General features: G+C 37.6%; 2 protein-coding genes across 3 annotated transcripts in view; one reads left to right on the forward strand and one right to left on the reverse strand.

The window, feature by feature from the left end:
* Positions 1–10,341, forward strand: part of LOC113038438 (stromal interaction molecule 1-like) — a 47,526-nt gene extending 37,185 nt beyond the window's left edge. The window contains exons 10-16 of one of the 2 annotated variants that reach the window (XM_026195843.1): positions 1,574–1,751; positions 2,712–2,879; positions 2,985–3,085; positions 3,792–4,027; positions 4,217–4,303; positions 7,259–7,322; positions 9,113–10,341. In XM_026195843.1, the coding sequence (XP_026051628.1) occupies positions 1,574–1,751; positions 2,712–2,879; positions 2,985–3,085; positions 3,792–4,027; positions 4,217–4,303; positions 7,259–7,322; positions 9,113–9,533 (1,255 nt within the window). In that variant the 3' untranslated portion in view covers positions 9,534–10,341. The remainder of the gene's footprint in view (positions 1–1,573; positions 1,752–2,711; positions 2,880–2,984; positions 3,086–3,791; positions 4,028–4,216; positions 4,304–7,258; positions 7,323–9,112) is intronic. The other variant, XM_026195844.1, reaches the window with a different exon arrangement.
* Positions 10,342–10,928: 587 nt separating this feature from the next.
* On the reverse strand, positions 10,929–23,528 carry slc6a7 (solute carrier family 6 member 7). The gene is made up of 16 exons (XM_026195847.1): positions 23,343–23,528; positions 23,027–23,167; positions 21,451–21,676; positions 20,233–20,364; positions 19,856–20,004; positions 19,698–19,741; positions 18,483–18,621; positions 18,033–18,167; positions 17,836–17,939; positions 17,623–17,747; positions 17,365–17,477; positions 16,478–16,615; positions 16,175–16,274; positions 15,157–15,275; positions 14,654–14,827; positions 10,929–12,304 (listed from the first exon to the last, which is right to left on the reverse strand). Exons 2-16 carry the CDS (start codon positions 23,150–23,152, stop codon positions 12,137–12,139), a joined length of 1,992 nt encoding a protein of 663 aa, XP_026051632.1. The 5' UTR covers positions 23,153–23,167; positions 23,343–23,528; the 3' UTR covers positions 10,929–12,136.
* Positions 23,529–26,151: the final 2,623 nt, after the last annotated feature.

A 26,151-nucleotide genomic window follows, 5' to 3' on the forward strand; every position in this document is an offset into this window, starting at 1 on the left:
TTGCTGTTTTTACTGTATTTTTGAGAAAATGAATGCAGGAGACTTCTTTCAAAAACACAAAAACTGGTAATTAGATAAATTATCCCTAAAAGGTTCATGTTTTATTGAAACGTTAATGTTTACATGACAGAAACTACTACGAATACACACTTATTAGGTCTAAAGTGACTTGAAAGAAATCTACATGTACGCTAATGTTTTATTTAAAGACAAAAAGAGGAATTTGTCTATACAGTTTTCATTTCCTACTATCTTTGTCTGTTCAGGTCAAAAGACTCTTGCAGGGTGATGCAAGCATCCCTCAAAAGTCCTTAAATGGCAAAAGGACGGGCCGTGCTGTGCCGAATCCAGCTCGGAGTGTTTCAGACAATCGCACTCTCAGCTCAGCTGGCGCCCACATGCACTGAGGCAGAACAGAGAATGTGTCTCTGTCTTTTTTCAGAGGTCAGAGGTCCCGGAGAAACTCATGATTCAAACATCCTTTCTTTACGGTGCATTAATTTAAAGCTATGGCCTTATAAGGAGAAGGATGCAGTTTGATGATCTATCTTAGTTTGTTCTTGGAAAAGAGGAATGTTTGTTGGGTGTAATGTGATTAAGTCACACAGTAGGTATGGCCGGTGTTACAGAGCTGCACATGGATCTGAGTGTGTGGCATTTCTGTCATATCCTTCACACTAAATCCTGTTTGGAACAGAGATCAGGACACCTTGTTTCCACTTTGATCCGCACCACGTCCGTCCTGTGTGATGCAACTGGCATTTCTGTGGCAAAAGGCTTTCATATTTCACATATCTGTCTGTCTGTCTATCTATGTGTTTGTCTGTCTGTCTATCGTCTGCTTATCTATCTAGCTGTTGTCTGTCTGTCTATTTATCTATCTGCCTGTCTATAATGTTTTTTTTTCTAATGAAATATTCTCCTTGTTCTCTGCTGGTCATTTCCTTCCTTTCCATTTATCTTCTGCTCCCCTCCAAGTTATGAGTGTTATACTCTCCCTTGGCCGCTGTCATATCAATGACAGTTTGATTTATACCTCACTTCCTGTTTGAACTGGGACTACGTCAACAGGAGAGAAGGCAACCCTGTGCAGTCCTCTCCACTTTTATGCCCACACCCTCTATCGCTTTCATTCTCATTTCTTTGACTGATAAAGGAGAAAAATTAATCATCCGAAATCCTAGGAAATATTACACACTGATGATGTCACAGATATGTCAAACAAAGCTGATTGCGATTATTTTAAACTGAATCACAGACTTCTTGTCAACCACGTGCATCATTAAGCCACATTAATAACTAAATTTAGTCATCCATGTCATGGAAACTCAACCATGAGGGATGAAATTCCGCTTTAAAGCTGTAAGGAAGTTTTACCACAGAATTACCACAACTGTACAAGCCACATCTTGTTCAGTTTTCATGAAAAGGAAGAGGTGTGGTGGTGTCTTGTGGGTCCAGTTCCCTTTTCATGTGCCACCTGCTGATGACTGAGGGAAACTACATTACCTGGCCCGTTAAGTAACAAGTCTTTGGCGGTTCAGTTTGAGATTGATCATGTGTTTATGTTTAGGCTGCAGATTGCACAGGAAGAACATCACACGGTGGCGGAGGAGAAAGTCAACCTGGAGCGGGAGATGCGAAGTGAGATTGATGCAGCAAAGCAGGAGGCACAAAGACTACGAGAACTGCGTGAGGGAACCGAGAACGAGTTGAGCAGACAGAAATATGCAGAGCAAGAGCTGGAACAGGTATCATAAGGCATTATAAACAGGAGGTACAACTTGTGAGAAGAATGTTTTTATTATTTTTTACTTTAATTAAAATGAAACCTTGCCAGAGGCAACAACTTTGCCACAGTCATTTAAGATATGCAAATTAGGCACTGCCTCATTAAATATGTAAAACATTTTTTTTTTTAAATTGTTTACATGCAAATCTACAACAGCCAAATAGTTGTATAAAAGTTAAAATTTCTATGTGTAGCACCTCCCCTTAAATGCAGTGCTCGAATTGTAGAGGAATAAGGCATTAGGGAAAAAGCAAAAGGCATTTGCCCTAAGATATCTTTATTTGAGTAAAAATGATAATGGCAAATGTGATTAAATTCATGCAATGGATATGGTAAATTTCGTGAATCAATTAATTAATTAAACAAGTTTGTTTATGGGCTAGTTGCCATGTTTTTTTACATTTTAAACGCCCCGCCCCACGTCTAAGAAAACGCTAATTATATTGTGAGACTAACCCCTACCCCCACCAAAATACTTGATTCAATTCAAACACTGCTTACATTTATTTATTTTGTTGAAAAGTGGGTACTTTTTTTGTTGTTGTTGTTCCTGTAGCTCAAGTGGTAGAGCATTGCGTTTGCAGCGCAAGGTTGTGGGTTCAATTCCCAGGGAACACATGTTAGGTAAAAACTGTTAGCCTGAATGCACTGTAATTTGCATTGGATAAAAGTGTCTGCTAAATGCATAAATGTAATTTTTCTATCAGTCTTCCAAACTCTAGTAAAATAATAGCATGTTTATACCAAAACGCATGCCTCTTTTCACCATTTGCTTGATCTTTTGATACCCTCGCAGACTCACCTTACAGGTGTCCCATCACTGTTGGAACTGCTGAAGTGGCACAGAAAAGGTTTTACACAATTCCCTGCTCAAAACATTTAAACACAGCCAATATTTATGAGCGTGTGTTTGTTTTAGGTGCGAATGGCTCTGAAGAAGGCTGAAAGGGAGCTGGAGTTGAGGAGCGGCTGGTCTCCTCCTGAAGCTCTGCAGAAATGGCTGCAGCTCACACACGAGGTGGAAGTACAGTACTACAACATTAAGAAACAGCAAGCAGAAAGACAGCTCATAGTGGCTAAGGAAGGGGTGAGATGTTCAAATACTCCTAGATTACATGCTTTAACTGAATATTAAATCGATTTAATATTAGATTTGAACATCCATTAATTATAAAGTTGTGGCCAATAACAGGCAGAAAAAATCAAGAAGAAGAGAGGAACTATCTTTGGGACGTTCCATGTGGCCCACAGTTCTTCACTGGACGATGTTGATCACAAAATCCTCTCAGCCAAGTGAGTCACCAGAGATAAAGACTCATTTCAACTTGCACAACTAAAAATGAAAGGTTCCAGAGGGAGGACTTTTTAAAAAGAACTATTTTAAGGACTTTTTAGTAATCTCAAGAACCTTTTGGAATGGAAAGGTTTCACGGATGTTCTTTATTTATTTATATTTATTTTTAAAGGGGTCATCGGATGCAAAACTCACTTTTACATATTGTTTTAACATTAATTTGTGTTGTGGTGTATTCACAACCACCCTATAATGATAAAAATCTACACAGTGTTTTTTTTCATCTATAAATAATATCTCCATTCTCAGCTTCTTGTCTGTGTGACGACACAAAGTCCAGTCCACTCCCACAATACTTAATTGACACTGCCGTCTTACCTTAGACCTGCGCCCCCGATCTACCTAAATGCATCTATGTTCGCGCAAATAATTCCTGATCCAGCTTCACCTACAGATGGAGAGAGGATAAGGTTTTTTTTTTATGAATCTTTGCTAATCACATTTCCATATAATTTGATAGTTAGCAAGTTTTGCCAGAGGTCATTTGCATTTAAAGGAAAATTTTAACCAAAGTTAACCAAAGACTTTTCATTTAGACTCTAAAGAATCATATTAACTTAGAGGATTTGGCCATCCGATTGACCCCTTTAAGAGCGTAGGGCAGCCAAACCAAACCTCACCTCTCTTTCTCTCTCACTTCTGCAGACAGGCTCTGGGAGAAGTGACCGCTGCTCTGAGAGAAAAGCTTCATCGATGGCAGCAAATTGAGATTCTGACAGGGTTCAGTATTGTCAATAACCCTGGCATGTCGTCTCTGGCCTCCGCCCTCAACCTGGACCCTGCTTTCCTGGGCATCCGCCCCGCTGCACCCCAACACCTACTGCTATCCGATGACCTAGACGACATGGATGAGGACATACTTTCCGCCGGAACCCTGCAATGTGAGTTTATCATGCACACATTTTTTTAATAGTACTGAATCTGATCATATTTATCATAACGCTTCTCAGCCGTCTATAACCATATTAAAATGACCCAGTGACCAGTTTTCTAACCCTAATACATGGCGATTACGCTTTCCGTTGAGCTTTGCCTTTTCGTGGTGTGATATCATTGGCTAATGTCCGCAGATGCCGCCTGGCAGATGGATCGGCGAGTGAGCGACCTTTGGCCTGTGGCTTCCGAGAGCCAATCCCTGTGGAAACCAATCCCTTCTGGTTGGCAGCACCCCGTTTATTCTCTCAGCCAATTCTAACACAAAGCAAACCCTTCTATGTCACTCCCACTGCCCACTTAAGACCTTCTAGATGGAAATTGTGTATCCAGCTCTTAAACAGACACCTTTGTTAAATTTTTGATGTGGAATCAGTGCTACTTGTTTATATTCACTTTTATCCAAAGCGACTTACAGTGCATTCAGGCTATCAATTTTTACATATCATGTGTTCCCGGGGAATCGAACCCCCAACTTTGCGCTTGAAAGCGCAGTGCTCTACCAATTGAGTTACAGGAACACAAACTTTAACAGCTCAATTGCGATCATTATTGTAGATGTTATGAATTAGAAGCCACTGATTCCATGTCTGCACTGATGGCAACCTAATTTGCCAAAATAGTTTTAAGGTGCGGTCACATTTACTGTCATTTGGCGAAGTTTCCCGATCCACACGTTCGGGAATTTCCCTTGCACATTTTGCAGTGGTCAGTCATGAGAAATTGTCACATTGACCAACTAAAAGTTACTTGTTTAAAAGTGGCTTCTGTGTGAGATGTGTTTGATTCAACCTCTGCAGTATTTACCATAGACCAGTGGTCGGCAACCAGTGGCATACAGTGGGATAACCACTGGCACACAAGCAATAAGGAAAACTGCATGAAAATGAACTTGCGCTAGTCTACAGATTCACGAGGCTCTGGCAAACCGTGCGCGTGCGTCCACTGCGCATACAAGACACTTCAGATCAACACCTCAGTGGTCTAACAGCGCTAGTCAGTGTCAAAATAGTTTAAATGTCCAATCAAATCAAATTAGGCGGGGTTTACGGTTCAAAGCAGCAGAGTGTGAATTTCTGTGCGAAGCGTCAGTTTAACGTTTAAAGAGAGCGAGGCTGCAAATCATTTAATATTAATCAACTGTTTTACGATAGAAATGTTAAATCCAACAGCTATATCCAGTTATGCAAACTACTTGACTTTTTCCTCAAATATGGCCATTCTGAGTGAGAGAGAGAGATTAAAGTTGCATATGTGAATTACCTGCATCTGTGTCTCTAAAAACAATAAAGTTTACATCAGAAACTGTGATTTCGAACCCTCGTTGCTGAGAAAAATTATTCAGTATCGATTAATAAAAGTCGCAGGGCAGCACTGACAAGTTCCTTGATCTCCTGAATGTTTCTGTGTTTGCGCAATCTACATTCTCTGTGCGTAAATTAAACATGATGATTTAATGCACTATTGGCCTGTCGCACACACACACACACACACACACAGTGGTGTTCAGTAGAATCACACTGTAAATCTGTTATTCAAAGTCTAATTTAAACATTAAAATAATTAAAAAGTGCTTCAGGAACTATTTGCATTATAATCAAATATAGATTTTTATCTGAACATTTAAAAATTCTTATGTATTGTATAAATAAAGCATGCATGGTGGGGCAGGATGAGAGGAAGGTGTTGCTGGCACAGTGGTTAACCAGAAAAATTAAAAATGGCACTTTATGCCCAAAAGGTTGCCGACCCAATCCATAGGCTTTTTTGCCTGCAAAATTCCGCCAAAATGTCACCAGTGTGACCACACTGTATACTGAAGATGTGCTGCAAAACATGGCTCTGTAGCTAGTGCAGAAGCTATCTAAATCTTTTGTATTACATCTGTGGCCTTTTCATACCAAAGTAGTTAACCCTGGGTTATTGTTAACATTTATTTTTGTTGTGTGTTGCTGGGTATCTAGGTTAGTGATTCATAAAGTGTCTTTAGCACAGCAACTTGGTGTTAGCATTGCTAAAATTAAAATTAAACTGTCAACCCCTCATTTTACAATTAAGGGTAAAAGTCTGTAAAATCCTGACAAAAAGCGGTTAAAAAAATCTGTTAACCCAGGGTTAAGCACAGTGTGCAAAGCCTGTATTTAAACTTATTACACGGCTTTCTGGAATACTCTGAATGGACAATTACAACATTCTGTGCATTAATGTCTTTGTACATTGATTTTGTATATACTGTTACATTTTTATAATTTGTTATTGTCTGACAACTGACAATGGGTTTCATTCACTAACTGTGCATGCATGCAAATTCGTACATGTAATCTGCGTACAAACATTTTAACAAACAACCCACGGTTCTTCAGTAACTGAATATTATTCTAAATGTAGGAATAACTGAACCCAAACATACAATTGGTGGCCTTATTAATGTTTAAATAAATGGTTTAGTCTATTTCAACATGGGCACACGTTTGCTCATTTAGAATACTCTAAATTTCATTACATTATAACAATGTTCAGAAATTCATGTGTTTTAGTGAAAAGTTCATCATCTACTCCTTTATTTGTGAATGAGACCCAGTGTCCTAGTCTTTTATATCACGATCTTCAAAATCGTTTTACTCAAATCAATATTTCATGTCCATTTCTTAGTTTATTAGCCGTGTAATAAGTGCATAATATCCAGTCACCGTCCCTCTTAAAAGTTTCCTACAGCTAACCAAGAGCTGCATCGCTGCATTATTTTCCTGCAAGCTGAAAACCGCATGTCTGTCATCGTGCAGTTTTTGTGGACACTGACCCTCTTCTCTCTGCAGTCTTGCAATGCTTTTACACTTTTTTTGTGTTCATTTCCTGTGCCACATTATCAGCCCGGTTTCCTCCCTAGCTCTATTTTCCTTCATTAACCACAGCTAATGTGCTTTTATTACTGTATCACACACTCCTCCCTGATGTGACTTCCAATATGTGTTTGCAACAAAGGCTATATAAAAATATCACATGAAAAGATGTAAAATGAATAAAATCATGATTAGTTAATCAAAATGTAACAGATACACAGGCCGCTGTTTTGGACAACCTATAACATTCTTGTTTATGAGACAGAATCTCGATTAGATTATCTCAGAGACTCACTAATACAGACAAACATCTGTGTGTGTGTGTGTGCCTCTCCTCAGCTCCCAGCCTGACGTCCCTGCGCTCGCGACACGGAGACCCCATGCTGAACCTGAGCTCACAGAGGTTGGTAGAGGCCGGTGAGAGTGATGCCGGGCCCCTGTGGCCCCCTGGTCGGCCCTATGTGCGGCAGGCTCGCAGTCACTCGATCGGCCACGTGGAGTTTCACCCTGTGCCTTCGCTGTCTTCTTCTCTGTCTCATCCCTCCATCGTCTCTACCTCACTCCTGTCTTCCTCCTCCGGCTCTCGTTTTGCTGCGCTGCAGTACCGTTCCTCATACTTCACCTCTATGGAGGCGGTCTCAGGTCTGCCGCCAACAGGGTTCACTGCTTCACGCACTGATCAGAGAACTGAAAGCACTGGGTACCTCACACACTGTTTGCTGTGCACACACACAGCATGTGTGTAGGCCATCCATAACTTCCCTGTCATTGATAAATACTGAACTATTTATCTTTTAATAACAGTTTAACGGTTCTTTTTATTTCATTTTCTGTGAGTGTCAGTTTTGAATCTTTAAAACATTATAATATATTTAGTATATTATAATTTCACTTGTCATGAACTTTAACCTTTTTAGTCAATTTCCATTTAACTATTTAAATGTAAACGCAGTGAGAAACCGAACTAATCCAGCATGAGAAAGTCAACATGAAATCAACATTTACTCCGTTTACTTTCTTTACAATCATCCCTGGTCTTATTGTGCTTAATTTATCAGTGGATATTATTCTAATTGTGGGAAAAATGGTCTTCATTATTTTGAACTTAAATCTAACCTTGTTCCATCCAGGGTTAAGTTAACTAAAACTAAAAAACATTTTGGTGCTTAAAAATAAAATGAATGAATGTATGAGAAAAAAGAAACAAAACTATGTAAAAAAATATATCAAATATTTCAAAAACAATATGAAAGACATGACAAAATGAAATTAAACATCAAAATTAAAATATAAACAAAAAATAAAAATAAAATAATTAAAAATAATGGGGAAAAAAAAAAAATATATATATATATATATATATATATATATATATATATATATATATATATAAATAGTAAAATTTATTAAACATCAAAATGTAAATTAAAGCAAAAAATACAAAACAAAAAATCTAAATGTTAAAAAAAAAATTTAATAAAAGAATAATAAACTGAGCAATTCCAACAGGGTCCTCGCACCACTGGTTCTCGGGCCCTAATAAAAACACCACAATACACAACACAACAAAATAAATATAAAAAAATATTGAATTAAAAACTATTATAGTGTCTCAGTGGTACTAAAATAGCACTGGTTCTGCCTCTGGAAAAAAAGGTGATATTTCCCTATTAGGAGATTTTTCTATGTATTACTATGTATAATAATCATAACATTAATTTAATTATTTTATAATGTTATATTTGTAAATCATTTTAAAATGTAAAAAATTCTGCATTTTTTAGATTACTCGTTTTGGCTTCTTTAAGGCTTCTGCTGGAGTTTTTCCATTGTGCCAATGCATTAAACAATGCAGCAATTTAATGCTGATTAACATTGCTATAAAGAGTAAGGTTGTGGGAATAATAGCAAATCTTCATTGAAATGTTGGAGACTTTTGAGAGTCAACTTGATTTTGACTTCTCAGTAAAAAGTGATTTAGGTTGTTGAGGTGTTTCTGGAGGGGGGTAGTCATCACCATATTCCTCCGCGAACTGCTTTCCCAATGTTTCACTTAGAAAAACATGGCTTTATTGAAGTAAATGAGTTGCAAGTGCTGTTCATGTTGACATGAAGTAAAAAAAAATTGAAACTAACAGGAAATACAAATAAATCGAATCTGAAATCCTCTTTTCTCCTTGTCGCGTCCTCTAGGGATCTGAACCGGTCCGAATCGGATTCCTCTCTCTCAATGTCTCAGTACGGAGACGCCCAGCGCTGCACCTCAACTCCACTCTACAGTAAGCTCTCCAAATCCAACGGTGGTTCCTCCACCGACAGCCCACTGATGCAAAAAAAGACCTTTGGCATGGAGAAGTGTGCCAGTCTCGGAGAGATCCACTCTCAGCCGTCTAGCCTCAACTCAGTCGACTCGATGCGCTCTCTCATCTACACCTTCGAGCAGGAGGGCCCGTCACTGCCAGCAGGAAAGGGTGCCAGCCGAATCTCTCAGATCACAGGCAAGAAGATCCTGCTGGACGAGGACAGCGGCTCCACAGGAGACGACACCGAAGGCTCAAACACGGGCCGCAAGAAGACAGCCTTTACCAAGCTCTTCAAGAGACCGAAGAAATAACAGCAGTATGGGGCAATGCCAAACAAAAAAGGAGTAAGACTAGCACAATGGTACATTTTAAGTCATTTATGTGGACTTTTTGATTTCTGTCGTTAATTGTGTTGACCAACGGGAACAGAAACCGTCATTTGTTGGGAACAGGTATGATATCACTGTACATTTATTTATTTGCTTCTACAACTAAGGGCGCTAGATGGTTTAGTCCATTTTTGGTGTGAGAGTTACTTCTGTTTTTATTTGTAGTTAGCGTGAGCTGGAGTTTTCGCTCTTAAAACAAACACCGTACGCATGCAATGGCTTTCAGCGCATACAAATGACTCCACCTACTCTGCGCTGTTGTTTTCCAATAGGATTTTCTTGGACTTCTTTCCTTCTCAAATGCAGCCGATCATTGTGTTGCCAGAGGAAATAATTGCCCATAATAAATATTACCGTTCACATCCCCCTGCTGAAAAGTATGAGTATGCAGCATCTGTGTGCGTGACGGATGTGAGGCTGGAATATCTTGTTACTTGCTTTTGATTTCTCCTTCTGTTATCAAAATCGATTTTTAAATGTTTGTTAAAAACTTGTTACATCCTCACAGAGGTGCCTTTCATTTTAAGCATTGCCAAATGTTATTGCTGTGGACTGTGTGTGTGTCACAGACAGGATATGTATTGTAGTTCTCGTCTCTGGCTTGTAACTACATGCTTTTAAATTCATTCATGCTTCATGCCGCTGAAGTCTTTTAATACCAGACTAGTAATAAAAGAAGATATAAAAAGGGAGGGTGCTTTGCAAATTAAAAGTCACATGCTAACATAAACTGGGGAGTTTCTTTTCTTAACAAAAACACTGAACATTTTAATATAAATTTTGTCTCATTAGCTATTCGTTTTCACATTATTTTTTGTATTTTAATTTTGGCAGGCTTTGTAAGGAAAATTAAATTACTAGTTTGTATTTTTTAATTTGACAATGTGTCATCAGCCCAGTGAAAATCTAAATGAATTTAATTGTAGATTTCATTTTGGCAAATACTCAACCATTCATACTGTAGGTTTGGGGTCAATAAGGTTATTAGATTTTCTTTAAGAAATAATTTTATTCAGTAAGAATACACACATACACACAACCGATTTATTCATAAAGTACACTACCTTTTAAAAATTAAGACAGATTAAATAAATCAAATAAAAATTTTATTTATTCCTGTGATATGGCACATAATTATCAGAAATCATTTTAATATGCTGATTTGATGCTCGAGAAACATTTTTTACTATTTAGCAATGTTGAAAAAGTTGTTTCTTAATATTTTTTGAAAATATATGTATTCTTAAATTAGCAGAAAGTATATTCCATAAAGCAAAAGCAGAATGAGGCATAATTTAAGATTTTCTTAACTAAAAATAACACGTTTGATAGTTCTCAGGGCTAAGCAGGTTTATTGGGTAACTTCCTCTGCATTGCATTTTTTGAAAACCTCTTTGCGTCATGGAGCTGTTAAATCTCTAAATGTTAACCTTTACAGGAAGTGGCTATTCCATCACTGTTCACAGAAATCCACTGTGAAATATACACCAACGCAGCAGACAGACCCAACACCACACACATTCAGTCACTGAGTGGATATAGAAACCAAATTCTTGAATTGTTCATGCAGGCTAATAAGCTGAACACCATGAATACCAGAGCTTTTCTTCCGCCGCTGCACTCTGTACACACTGCTCTGGTGTATTTAACGTCTCCTGAAGGTTTGTTTGCATCAGCCGCTGTGGAGCAGAACATTAAATGGCTATGCACGCTCAGAGAAACCATCTTAATCAAGATAGCTCGATGAGTTAGTGTCCACAACAAAGCCCCAACAAGGTCAGGTTTACCATTGTTACCATAGTGCACCGAATAAACAAACCTGTTTCAGCGCCTCTTCTGTCATAAGGAAGTTTGCTTTATTCATAGTGGGCACAGCCTTTGTAGACCACTGAAATAAGCTGAATCTGCCCCTGAATTACAAACAGCATCTGCTGAGAACAGTTCATGGAACCATTTTGATTTTATTTGCTGGATTTGTGGCATTTCAAAAAAGTTATGTTTTATACAGCATATTTGATCAATCTAAAGAAGCTTTACGAGGCCTCTAGTACTACAGTTTATTTGTGTGAACAGTTACTATGTCAAACAAGTTCTGTTTTGTTAAACAATCTCACCTATAGACATTGACCTGATTTGGTTTGACCTGGCTCTTGTGAATAAAAACAGATCATGTTACTAGATCTGTTACCTTTTAAAATAAGCCTAAACACTCTTTGATGAAAAGACTTGAACATGACATCATGACATGATGAACAGCATGAAATGGAATCCTTAAGACATCATGAATTCAGCCAAAGAATCCTAAAGTCCTTTGCGTTTCTCTGGTTTTGGCATTATGCCCCTTACTATACCAAACAACAAATAGAAATAAATGTTTTTTTTTATACGATCATTTAAATGTTCATTTTAATCCAGCTTGCCTGGTGAGAGAGTGTGCATGATTCTCCAAACAGAAGTCCTCACCATACAGTACTTGTCCTTTTGAGATGTCCCACAGTTGTAACCTCCCAACTCTTGGTGCAGTGTTATGCCTCGCTTATGGCCTCCCAGTTCATGGCGGTGAAGTCCGCTTCAGTCAGGTTAACCGTGAAGGGTCCCTCAACACGCTGAGGCTCCACATGCTGCTCCTGAGAGGTCGTGTTTATGTTGTTAACGCGCCAGGAATTGAGAGGACGGATAGATTTCTGGAAGCGCTGAATGCAAGAAACGTTATGTCAGCATATTTATTTAAAAAAAATCTAAAAATGTACATTAATTAATAATAAAAAATAAATAATTTTTAGTTGATTAAAAATACAGTAAAACCATTTCTACTGTGGTATATTTGTACAATTAAAAATAACTATTTTAACAAGTTTTAAAAAGTAATATATTCCTGTGATGGCAAAGCTATTTTATTTAGCATCATTACTCCAGTCTTCAGTGTCACATGATCCTTCAGAAATCATTCAAATATGTTGATTTGGAGCTTAAAGGTACAATTTGTAAGATATTTGTAGTAAAATATCCAAAAACCACTAGGCTATTGTTATATATTTTGTCCAGCTGATTACTAATAATATCTAATGTTGTCAACTACTTGTAAATCATGAGAAAATTCCCATTCTAAACAGTGACACAGGGCAGTGCAGTCGCCTGACTATAGCTGTGTCCAAATTCAGGGTCTGCATGCTCCTTAGGATCCTTCCTACCCGGTTGAAGGAGGATGGGTCCTCCGACGACCGCAAAAACCGGAAGTCGTGTTTGTGAATTTGGACAGCCTACCCTTCTTTCAGTTCCCTCCCGTACCTGTTGCTCATATCCTGTCGCCTAGCAACCGTGACAGCGCTAAGCAAGACGCGGGTGAAGAGCTCATCGTTCTCTCCCCGGAGCTTTATAAACATTTCTGTCTGCTCTTTCGTCCTTAGAAGCGTTAAAAACAGCTTCAATCACTAACAAATAAGCTGTGTGTAAGGGGATATTCACACAGGCAGTAAGGAAGAAGCTAGTTTACGAAAGTAAACTTTTTTTTTTTTTTTTTTACATATACAAATGTAAAAAAAATGCTTAACGCTAAAACAAAATGCCTAACTAGAAAACCACTGAAAATATATATTTTTGAAAAGCCAGTTTTTAAAAAACACAGAAAATAATATTCCTCCCACACTCCGCTACTGCTCCTATGTACCGCTCGCTTCGTCCTGCAGAAAAGAATTATGGGATAGGTAGGACGCGAAAGGATCCACCACACCCATCCTTCTAATTCGGGGAAAAGGAGGACGCATTTACGGGCCGCATTTGAAGGATCCTACGAATTTGGACAGCCTTCGTCGTGGCGCTGTGACGTAACATCCTTCAAATGAGTCCTCCGAAGGATGTAGACCCTGAATTTGGACACAGCGAATGACATTAGTTCTTCTTCTTAGCTTTATGGCAGATTGCAACCATGGATTATCAGGTGCATACCGCCACCTACTGTATCGGAGTATGTAGCATAGCTATGAATGACGTTATCCTTTGTTACCGCCTTTACTGACGTAGAAACCACATGACAACAGTGTTGTGGACAAATGCGGAAGTAGCTTTGCAACAAACTTCAACTAGAAAGAGATGCTGATCTCGCTTGTGTTTTACTCGACAGGGGAGTTGATTTGATTCGTATCTTTACAGAACACGTATGCTATTATAACGATCAACAAGATTAGTATTATAGGGCATACACTCCAAACACAGGGATCTGGATCGCGTCTCTAGACCGGCGTGAGAATGCGTCTGATCCATGGTCTGATCACGTCTTTGCATTGACTTTGTATGTAATCTACTCGCGTAAATCGTTGAACTTGTGTTTAATCCATGATTTATTTTTCCGTCTGATTTGATGGCCATCAGTGGTTGAGTAGAAGACAACAAATCCCATCATTCCACGCTTCTTCTTAGCATTATCAAACCACGCGATTGTTATTGTTTTGATAGTGCGCCCTCTAGTGGCACGTCCTACAACCTGTACCTTTAAGAAAGATTATTATATAGTGCTGTCAAACGATTAATCGGATCCAAAATAAAAGTTTTTGTTTACAATATGATATACAATATGTATATAATGTGTGTGTTCCGTGTATATTTATAATGTATACATATATTTAAAAATAAATTATGTTTATATATTAAATATGTACATTTATATATAGACATAAATATTTTCAAAATATATACTGTATGTGTGTATTTATATATACATAAATATACATGGAACATATATTATGCAAACAAAAAGTTTTATTTTGGATGCGAGTAATCGCAATTTTGTTAGCACTAATTATTATAAATGTTCAGAACGTTTATGCTGCTTAATATTTGTGTGTAAACCGTGATGCAGGATTTTTGAGATGAATAAAGATCAATAGAACAGCACTTATTTGAAATCGAAATCTTTTATAACATTCTAAATCTGATTTTTGATTCATTTTATACATTCTTTCTCTATAAAAGTATTCTTTCTTAGAATACTACTGACCTTAAAAGCATAAATAATTATGATGGACTGATGTTTTGAAGAGACTTACATCTTTAAGAGTGCCAGACTCTTTACTGACGGCCACTATGGCCCAGATGAGAATCTGCAGACAGCAGAAGGCACCCATACAGACGCCCAACGCTTTGCCCCAGGTCGGGAACACATAGGTGCCGTAGCGCAGAGACGTACGGTACATCTCGATGAAGATGTAGGTCAGGATGAACTGTATAGAGAAAACAATCTCTTACCATTTTGAATACAAAGACTGAGGCCTCACTCTGTGAATGGGACTATCACTGTCAGTGAGATACAGTGTCTCAACAACTGAATTATTCATTACACAGGATGCAGAACAGAAATGGTGTTTGATTCCACTCTGCAGTAAAGCCAAGTTTCTGACAGTACTGCTCAAACCCTTATAAATGAATATTTCCATATAACATTTACAATCATATTACTGTTTATCTTAAACAGAAATCTCATGCATCACTGCATTCTAAAACATGAGGGTGATTCCAATAAACTAAACCAAACCAAAACCAGGACACCCACCGTTAACAGGAAGGGGGTGAAAACCAGCCAGCAGGCTTTGAAGTACAATAGCAGTTTTGTGCACCAGGGTGGACAGCGACAGATCATGTCCACAATGTCCTGACAGAACTGGTTCACCCCTGCAATTACATCAGCATGTGTAATAGTTTGGTGGTTTGTTAGTTTTTTCATAGGAACAGATTTAAAGAAATTAAATACTACATCACTTGCTCATCAGTGGATCCTCTGCAGTGAATGGGTGCCGTAAGAATGAGAGTCCAAACAGCTGACAAAAACATTACGATAATCCTCAAGTGAAGTGAAAGATGTGTTTTTAAAAAAACAAATCCATCATTAAGGCGTTTTAACTTTAAACCGCTGCTTCTGGCCAAAATAAGAGAATAAAACTCCATCCTCTCGTCTTCTCGCATCAAAGTGGACAGACGTATTTTTTTAGAACTTTTTTTGCTTGTTAGCGATTCTTGATCATGCTTATTTCTCTCCTGATTCAGACGAGACGATTTTTTCCTCTTTACAAGGGGTTAATTAATGTAGTGGAGTCATGTGGGTTACTTCTGGATTATTGTGATGTTTTGAAAAGCTGTTTGGACTCTCATTCTGGCGGCACCCATTCACTGAAGAGCATCCAACAAACTCATCTATAACTTGGGTCACTGAATTTTAATTTTAGCATTTAGCATCTATTTATTTAATGTTCAGTCCATGAAAATTTAATAATTTGATTTTTGGACAAAAATATGTCATCCATCTACAATACATAAATCCTTATTATTTCATGTAACGCAGAAAACAAAGCAGAATATCTTATAAAGAGCCTCTGAAAAAAATAAAAAAATAAATATATATATATATATATATATATATATATATATATATATATATATATATATATATATATATATATATATATATATATATATATATATATATATATATATATGTGTGTGTATGTGTGTGTGTTCCTCATCAGAAGCCCTATATCAGCCCATCACCCAGGACGAAATGAAAGTAAGTGTACCATAAAAGAATGAGATGCCAATACACATGAAGAGAGTAATGATGATGAGACCAAAGCTTGTGCTGAAGGAGTCTATGAGCGTGAACCAGTATATCCCACCCTGTGATGGAAAAACACAAAACAAAATGTATATGACGACAACAAAAACAGTGATAGTGCTAAAAGAATCACTAATGGACAATATGAAGACAGTCAAGTTGATGAATTATGTTATGAAACATTACTAAACTAGACATCTGTACACGTGTATTTAGCTAAATGTCAACTACTAAGTCCCATTATGGGTCCGTCTGTTGCTCTTACATCAGTGATGAGCAGCAGGCCCATCAGATAGAAGGAGAAACAGAGCAGCGCCAGGAACAGCGTCTTGTGCTTCAGATTGGATCTGAGCTGGGGAAACTCATCCAGCACAGCTGTACAGATCCCCTCCATGTTACCAAACTGCAGGACAGAGAGAGAGAACTTCAAACTAGCAAGAATTAAACAAAGGACTAACCTGTCAGGAGTGTACAAATATCTCATAAGTTTCACTGACATCTACATCAACAAAATGAATCAGATCCTCGGTTTGCTGTTAGGTCTGCCGTGTGGCCTCATCTGTTTGCTCTCACATTCACACATTCGGCAGACAGTTTATTCTTTCAGTATATTCAAGCTATATTTCACCAGTATGTGTGCATCCTGGGAATTGAATCGGTGACCTTAATGATGGTGTCATGCAAACCATATATGATATATTTACAGGTGAAGCTTATGTTTTTATATGTTTACATATACACATACTATAATAGCTATATAGGGAGAATTTTGATTTCACATAGACTGATATTTTGACAACAAATGGGTGGAAACTACAATTTGAGACGCAGAGAGACCAACAGGGATTTCAGGTAATGAAACGGCTGTGTACTCATGCACATTTACTGAAACACGTATTGTAGCTGTGCAATAAGACAGGATGTGTTATTTCACACATTTCTTGACAAATCTGCTTCCTGAGCACCGATCACATTTCTAATATGAAAACACTGAAACCGGATCACTTGGATTCATGTTATACACAGTTAACACACTTTTTGATGAATTCATTGCTGTGAGTTTTCTTAGAATCTTTCCAGTCATTCGATATGGATTTTTCTTTCCTTTTCCGGTCAAACTCTAGAAAACCTAATAGCACTGGAAGGTCTTACCAGTGTATCCACTCCCAGCATAAAGAGCATGAGAAAAAACAGAATGGACCAAAACACTGATCCTGGGAGAAGAGCCAGGGCTTCTGGGTAGGCAACAAATGCCAGACCAGGACCTAAAACAATCACAAAATTATTAATTATGCCCTGGCTTTGGAACTGCAAGGATGCGAAAACATTTTAATTGACTTTAAATCATAGTACTCTTGTGTGCTGAGCTATACATGATGTCAGAAGAGAGGATAAATAGACAGGATGTACCTGAGTCAGCCACCTGACCCACAGGCACCTTCTTCCTCCAAGCCATATGTCCCAGGATAGAGAAAATGGCAAAGCCTGCAAAAAAGCTAGTCCCGCAGTTCCCTATGGTGATGATTAGAGTATCCCTGCAAGATGAGAACTCATTTTGAGACTTTAAAGTAATGTTTCAGGAGAAAAAAAAACAAAGTGTTTTCCCACAGTGAAAAGCCTCACCTGATGACATTATTGTCAAATTTATTGTAAGACGCCATTGACAGGAGTCCACCAACCCCAATACCCAAAGAATAAAAGATCTGTGACGCAGCATCATTCCAAACCTAAAATGACAATATAATACAATACAACACAGAAATGAAGGGAATGGAAAACTAGCATTTAATTCAAAACTGGTGTTGTTCAGGAAATTTGACCTGTGCATTCGCCAAATGGGCCCAGTTTGGAGTGAGGTAGAAGGCGACACCGTTTAAAGAGCCCTCAAGGGTGGCCCCTCTGATGATGAGGACCACCAGCACAAAATAGGGGAAGGTAGCAGTCACATACACCACCTGACATCAGAGTAATGAAGGGAAATCAATTTATTTGATTAGGGTTTCTACTTGACATACTAAAATAACTAAAACTAAAATGGAAATAAACATTAATAAACACTATATAGACATGTTAAAAAATCAAATAAACAATCAAATGACTTTAAAAATACAAATGGACAAAAAATTCCAAATATTCATAAAAATTATAATCATATCTCAATGATTCTAAAATGGTTAATGGTCTACATTTATTTCCTATTGGGAAAGAAGCCAACTGGATGTGCTGTGGATTTCTGTAAGGCTTGCAGGTGTGTCTGGGTGGGGTCCTACCTTGCCAGAGCTGCGAATACCCTTGAGCATGCAAAGGAAAATGACGACCCAGGCAGCCAGCAAGCACAGAGCTAGAGGCCAACGCACTGGACCGGGATCATGCAGCCCTTTGCTGTTCACTACTCCCAGAACCCTCTCGCTGAACACACACAAACACTCGGTGTAAGACTGAAGAAATGTGTCATCAGCTGCATTGCATGTTAACAGTCTCAGTGTTTCAGCTGTGGTTTTGTGCAACAATCCCACCACAGTAGTCTAGAATAGATTGTTTAGGTCTGTATGTGTCAGTAACAGCGGTACTTTGGACTTGAATGCATGTCTGCTGTATATTATCACACCACTAACTGTGGTATTTTTAGATTCAAGGATGTGAACAAACATCAAACACGAGCTAAATACATTTCGTAACAGCAGTTAATGAAGGAGAGCATGACAGTGAGCTAAGAATATTTAACAGCATTTATTAATCAACATATATTAGTGAACGATTTACTGTTTTTGAAAGAATTTTCACCAAGGCTGCATTTTGCATTATGAAAGTATATTTTAAATATATTAATATAGCCAGTCTCTTAGTGTCACATGATCAGAAATCTTTCTAATCTGGTACAGAAATTATCATAATTGTTTTCAGGATGTACTTTTGCAGCATTTATTTAAAATAAAAGATATTCAATTGAAAAAAATCTTACAGACCCCAAACGTCTGATCACTAGTATAGGTTCATATTCATTTCAACATATACACATTTGAAATTAAAAGTTATAAATTAACATGAATGTAATAGTACTGTAAATTAATAAATCAACATTAATGAATGCTGTAAATATTTAGATATTATATTTTTTCATTATTAATTCATGATACCTAATGCATTAACTAATGTTAACAAATTTAAACTTTATTGTAAAATGTTACCCATTTTTCCAACAAAGCCCTGATTAATAAATTTGTTCATACAATTTCCAAGTATTTCAAATTTTTTACTAAAACACAATTATAAATCATTTCAGATCTTTGCAGATTGTATGGATATACACAGATGTTTCATGTTTAATGTGCTACTTTAAATCAGTGATAGCATTAAACATTCAAATTAAATTAATAAATAATGTTTAATTATTCTTAAATACATTTTCATTTAAATTGTATTTATTTCTAAAAGGAAAGATAATTTACAGACTACTTTAGAAATTTAAAGAGGAGAATTCTTACTTCCAGAAGACCTCAGAGGGACTTTGGGTGATATTAGTTTTGTTCTGTGGAGAAAACAGAGATTATTCGGAATAAGAAAAACATATTTGATTTATCTAGATAACGTAGATGATAATCAGCATTCGATGTTAACCTACTAGCAGACAAGTAAAACTTACTTGACAAAGGGGAATGTTATGAAGAGCATCACATGACCAGGGCAGAGGGCTCTGGAAAGAACTGCCCAGGTAGTAGAACGTCCAAGCGATAATAACATTATAATAGAGACACACAAGAATGGACACACATAGCATCCCTATTCCAATCCCTGTAATGAGACCAGGACAACACAATCATCACCATTTGTTTAGCCCTGTATTTAATTAATAATTATTACAAAACAGAAGTACCATTGATTCTTACATCTAATACAAAGTGGAGCTACAAGACTTTGAATAATGAAAATAACTCAATACCAAACTGACATGATCACAGTCCTATTTACAAACTATGATTGGGCCGCCGAATTGATGAATTACATGTGAAGTGCTGTTACCTTTGAGGAGGGGACAGCACTTCCAGACTGTGATGGGACCTGCGGCTCCATACTGGCCCAGGCTGAGCTCCATGAGGAAGAGCGGCATTCCCGTGAAGAAGAGCATGATGAAGTACGGGATGAGAAACACACCTGCAACCCAACAAGTCAAGGTTTATGACATTATAAACATTCATTTTCCATTTCAATTCCTGTTGTAAATACTTAATTGTTTGACTTTCAACCACTTATATTCATAACAACAGTAAATACAAGACAGGAAGTGAGGCGGAACAGGATTTCAAAACATGAGTCAGATTCGATGTTCATAAGCATCACACCTCAACAAGTTGGAGCATGTGCACAAACCACTAAGCCACAACCCCAAATTATGTCATTTGTGCCAGTGATTCCACACTCCTAAATCACAGGCACGTGTCAGTGGGATTTTGCCCTCCTCAGGATTTGTATTATTGACATATTTCACATCAATGAAGTCTACATGCAAAACATTTTTAAATACAATATAGCAAATCTTTTTGTACATTAGAAGTGCTGTTATTACTGGATTAGACATATTATTTCATGAACAGAACTGGAACAACAGTGTGTGTGTTTCGGTGTGTAATATGTAAGAGAAATGGAGCAATCTCATTGTCCAAGTTCAGACACCACCGGTTCTCTTTGGTTTCAAGTTTGGTATTTAATTCAGAGTTGACCTTCAAAGTGTTGTTTAGTGCAATCCATGAAATTCGTCACGTTAATTTATTCAGTCTCTCCATCATAATTGTCAGAGTTTCTCATTTTTAAGAAGTTACTATTGGAAATTACAGTGCTTTTCTACATCACCCTCCAACAATCCGTGAACAGGTCTCTTCATTGGTATTACTAACCATCTTTACATTGCAAATTTTCTTCCCTTTTGAGGTCTTCATGGATTTAGGCAAATTAGTTTCAGAGGTTTAAAAGAGGAACGTGCCCTCCTCCCTTCTACAGGAAAGGTCTTTGGTTGGTTCGACAGATGGATTGATTTCAGCTTAGAGTAACCAAACATTTCAGGACACCCATAAAAGACATGCAAACATCCCCAGTGATGTAGATTCCTATTAAAATGACACAATTTTGCTGAAAAAGCAGTAAATGGGACCGTACCTTTGCAGAAAAGCCTGTGTTTACAACTCAATCAAACTACAATGTAAATGAAAGATTTGCATTCATATTAACTCTACTGTCACTCACCTCCTCCGTTTCGGTAGCAGAGGTAGGGGAACCTCCAGACATTTCCCAGGCCCACACAGTAGCCAATACAGGAGAGCAGAAATTCATATTTGCCGCCCCACTGTTCTCTGGGAGGCTGAGCAGGAGCAGCTGGTGTAGAGGATGGAGGCTGGTGCTCAGATTGAGTCTGGGATACAGGCCTGGGGACATCAGGAGAAGACACAGTCCCATTCTGCTGTCCTGGACTCTGTCAAGAAGAACATTCATCTCAGCTTATGATCACTGATCAAACACAGCCATATAACAGATGAACAGCACACATCTTTGTCATGTCATCCAGTAATTACTTCAGAAGATATAAAGCTGAGGCTGTCAGCAGGCTTTAGATATCACCCTGGCAACTGCCGAGCCACACCCTAGCAACCATTTAGAGCACCCTATCAACAGTACAGCAACACGAACAAGCAAAAAAAGAAAAGAAAAGAAAAACAAGTCAAAACCAGAATGTTGTAGCACAGTGATCCACGAGATCCACTTTCATGCAAAATTTAGCTCCAACCCTAATCAAACAAACCTACCTATGATTTTTTTACAATCCTGAAGACACTGATTAGCAAACTCTGGTGTGTTTGATTAGGGTTAGAGCTAAACTCTGCAGAAAAGTGGATCTCACGAGCCAGATTTGAGGATCTCTGTTGTAGAGACGTAAGGGTTGGGTTTTTGATACACATTACAGAGGCCAAACTGACCATTAGTTCCTCAATCTTGACTGCATAGTAAACTACAGCATGGTTTTTATATTATACACAGCTGCTAATGTAAACTATAGCTTTTAAAACTACTTTTAAGACAAGCCAACATCAAAGTTTGCCTAGGGGTATAAAAATCTAGTTTACATGACTTCTCTTCTCTGCAGAAGCTATACAATATAAAAAGATGTAGCCTCCTGTAGTTAATTATGCAGTCCAGATTGAGGAAGTAATGGTCAGTTTGGTCTCTCTAGTGTGTATCCTAGTGAGACAAAAGGGAAGTCACTTGATTGCTACAGGAACATGAATGCCACGCTACTGAACAAGGCTGTCGCTGACATTATTTGCAGGCATTTTTCATTATAAAAATATTAACAATATTATCAATAATAATCACAATTATTAACATTTTTCTCTATGATATGATTTTGACCAAATAAGGGGGTTCTAAAGGTGTAGTTCATCCAAAAATTAACCATTCACCATTCACTGTTTAGAAAGAAGATGATGACTGAAGTACTAATCTCCTTTTGTGTGTTAAAATGTCCCCATTTTTTGGAACCAAAGGTGGTGGTTTAAATAATTCCAGAGTTTCGGGTAAAGTATTTCTTAACAATATTTAACAATAATATTTAAATACACACACAGAGAGAGAGAGAGAGAGAGAGAGAAAAATAGTGAAACCGTGGTTAAACGCAACCGTGAATGAGGACAGACGGGTTGTGTTACCTCGACAGACCAGCGAGTCGACAGTGTTGAAACGATTCCAAGTTTCTTTCAAAACTCAGATAACATCAAAACATAAATGTTTCCATCTTAAAACAAGTGTAAGCGTGTATTTGCAGTACCTCTCTCGTAGGAGCTGCGTTCACAGTCACACCGTTTCCAGGTGCTGCTGTTCTCGTCTCCTCACTCGGCATCTCCCCAACGCTTTTCTTCTGATGCTCGCTACATTGTTCACTTAATGGTTTCATCGAAACTCTTGTTGACTTTTAAAACAGAGTGTAATTTTTAGAGACCCTATACAGATCACGTTAGAATAAATATATTAACCTTGAATAAAAAGCGCAGGTGGACTGCGATGATCCATGTTGTCGGTTGGGGGAGGGAGAACAGAGAGTGAAAGGGAGGCGCCGGTGTGTGTTCCGCACACAGTGCTCTCACCTTCCTGCAGGTAAACTCGTTACGCCCCTCCTAAGACGACTGGTCAACCCCTTCCTCCATCATTTTAATACTTATCAGCAAGTATATTTAGCTTTCAGTCTGTATATCTGTCTTTCTTTCTTGACAAGTCCTCTGTCTCTATACGCCGGAGCTTCAATTTATGGTAGACTAATGTGAAAAGCTTTATTTTAGCTTAGCAAAAAAAAAAAAAAAAAAAAAAAAGGCGTTTGTCAGCTTTCAATCATCTCGCTCTGCAAAGCGAATTGGTCTCATTGCAACAGGAAGCCACTTCACCAAGTTCACTATAACAGCAGGAAACCGCAGGGTGCTGGTTTGGTATGACACAGACTTGATATGTGTCAACAACAAACGCAGAAATGCATTTCATTTTTAATAAAGGTAAATAGCTTTATTCGGTCAATATAAATACAGCAAAAATAGCCTACATGATATTTTAGTGTTTCTTTAAATACCAAAAGCTATTGGATTGCTCAGTGGCAATGCTCAATGGTATTAATCAACAAATTAGTTTTATATGAACATTCATATACTGAGCTGTGAAAAAAAAAAACAGAACAGAAAATAATGTTATGTTTTTCTTTATTAGGACACAAGACCCTATTTTTTTCTTTATGATGAGTATTATTATTATTTGTGAAGGTTTGGGTGCTTTTGGGTCCCTTAACCCAAAAGTTCTTGAAAATTAGCACACACCTTGGAATCCTTGGCCATGAGAGTTGGGCAGAAGTTGACACAGGCATGACAGATGGGCTCCACAGCGCCCCCTGGAATGCAGTGGTCCATATATCATAAATACTTGCACATAGGGGAAGTCGTGGCCTAGTGGTTAGAGAGTTTGACTCCAATATGCCATGTTATTAATTACCCTAATTCCGAGATGACAACATTTGATGTTCTACTTGTCGTTTTCCAAGGTAGTACCAATGCTGCATTCCATTTGTGCTTGAAATTCAGAAACATCGGAATGACGTGAAATTATGCCATTCTCATCTCTGACTTCCAAGATGAATGGATCGCAGCAACAGACCTCATCGAGCTGAACAACTTTTGTACTGCATGTTCTTAGCTCCACAAAAGGAAGCTGGCTACTCAGGGTTTTGTGAAAAAGGGTTCATCCTAGAGTTTTAATGTATTCATCAACAAATTCATTCAGCTTGATCTCAAGACATTGAGGATGCTAAATTGCAAAGTGATCTTTGATATCTCAAACAGTTTGGCCATGGTAAGGCAACAAATTTATGGTGAAAAAATGTAAACAGGAAGTGTGTTATAACTTCCAAATACATGACTGATTTTGCCATCAACTGGCAGCAGGAAATTGTCATATTGCATTAACCTGATTTGCAACATCCTTCATCAGAATAATATCAAGACATGGCGGATGTAAAACTGTGAAGGGATTCTTGTTATCTTAAATAGTGTTGCCATGGCAACACATCAAACTTTAATATTTTGGGGTGTTTTTGAGGCTCTTAACATGCTTAGAATTTCATGAAATTCAACACACACATAGTGTTTACAGCCATTAAACATTAGCAAAAGCTCATAAATGCCCGTGCCACTTTTTGACACCTTTTTTGGGGGGGAATTAATTATTATTTTTTTCTATTCTATAAACTACTGCCATCATTTCTCCAGAATACCCAAATATTCCAACATATCGTCATTTAGAGCATTTATTTGCAGAAAATGACAACTGGTTAAAAAAAAAGATGCAGTGTTTTAGAACTACAATAATGCAAAGAAAACTAAATCATTATAATTTTTAAAACAACACAGTACTAATGTTTAAATTCTAATTCACCTGACAGTTGTTGAATGACATTGGAATGAGTTGGTGGTCATCCCGGTCAGTGGAGAGTCATTTTCACCTTTTGCCAGTCTGTAGATTTGTTGTCTCTAATGTCTGCAGCTAGACCTTGTTCTTATGAACTGCTGTCTTTGAAATTTTAAGGATGAAAGTAACCTGACACTCACTGTTAGTAATGCCAGAACTGAATTATATTACATGAATCGATCTTACTGATATAGATATCATACCTCAAAGTGATGATGTTACAGACCATTTCCTTGTATCGTGCATGCTGCGTATTACTGATATTAACTATATGGCTCAGCGTTACCGTCTGTGCAGAACTATTGTTCCAGCCACCAAAGACAGATTTGCAAATAACCTGCCTGATCTATCTCAACTGCTATGTGTACCCAAAAATACACATGAACTAGATGAAATGACTGGCAGCATGGGCACTATTTTCTCTAATACATTAGAAGCTGTTGCCCCCATCAAACTGAAAAAAAAAAAAAAAAACGTACTGTACTGTGCCATGGTATAACAGTTCTCACTATCTCAATAAAGAAATTCATAGTCTTGAGCGCAAATGGAGAAAAACTTACTTGGAAGTTTTTAGAATGTCATTGAAAAACAGTATGTCCAGTTTAACCAGATGCCACCTGATTCAAATATTCCCTCACAGTTAAATAGTACTGACTTTATGTATTTCTTCACTGATAAAATAGATAACATATGAAATACAATAACAAATGTAGATTCTACAGTGTCTAATACTTCAGTTTCATCCATCGCACCCAAAGATAAACTGCAGTGCTTTACAACTATAGGACAGGAAGAGCTTAATAAACTTATGACTGCATCTAAACCAACTACGTTTATTAGATCCTGTACCCACTAAATTACTGAAAGAGTTGTTACCTTTAGCAGAAGAACAGCTTCTCAATATTATTAACTCATCGTTATCTTTAGTTCACGTCTTAAAACAATTCAAGC

This window comes from Carassius auratus, chromosome 21, assembly GCF_003368295.1.
Source record: "Carassius auratus strain Wakin chromosome 21, ASM336829v1, whole genome shotgun sequence".
Taxonomy (NCBI): Eukaryota; Metazoa; Chordata; class Actinopteri; order Cypriniformes; family Cyprinidae; genus Carassius; species Carassius auratus.

Excerpts from the sequence above, each read along its gene's own strand:
- slc6a7 (XM_026195847.1), bottom strand. The coding sequence starts at position 23,152 with ATGAAACCATTAAGTGAACAATGTAGCGAGCATCAGAAGAAAAGCGTT. Across the intron at positions 18,168-18,482 it reads GTATTCGCAGCTCTGGCAAG|GTGGTGTATGTGACTGCTAC; the intron begins GTAGGACCCCAC and ends CTCTGATGTCAG. Across the intron at positions 17,940-18,032 it reads CCCATTTGGCGAATGCACAG|GTTTGGAATGATGCTGCGTC; the intron begins GTCAAATTTCCT and ends TTGTCATTTTAG.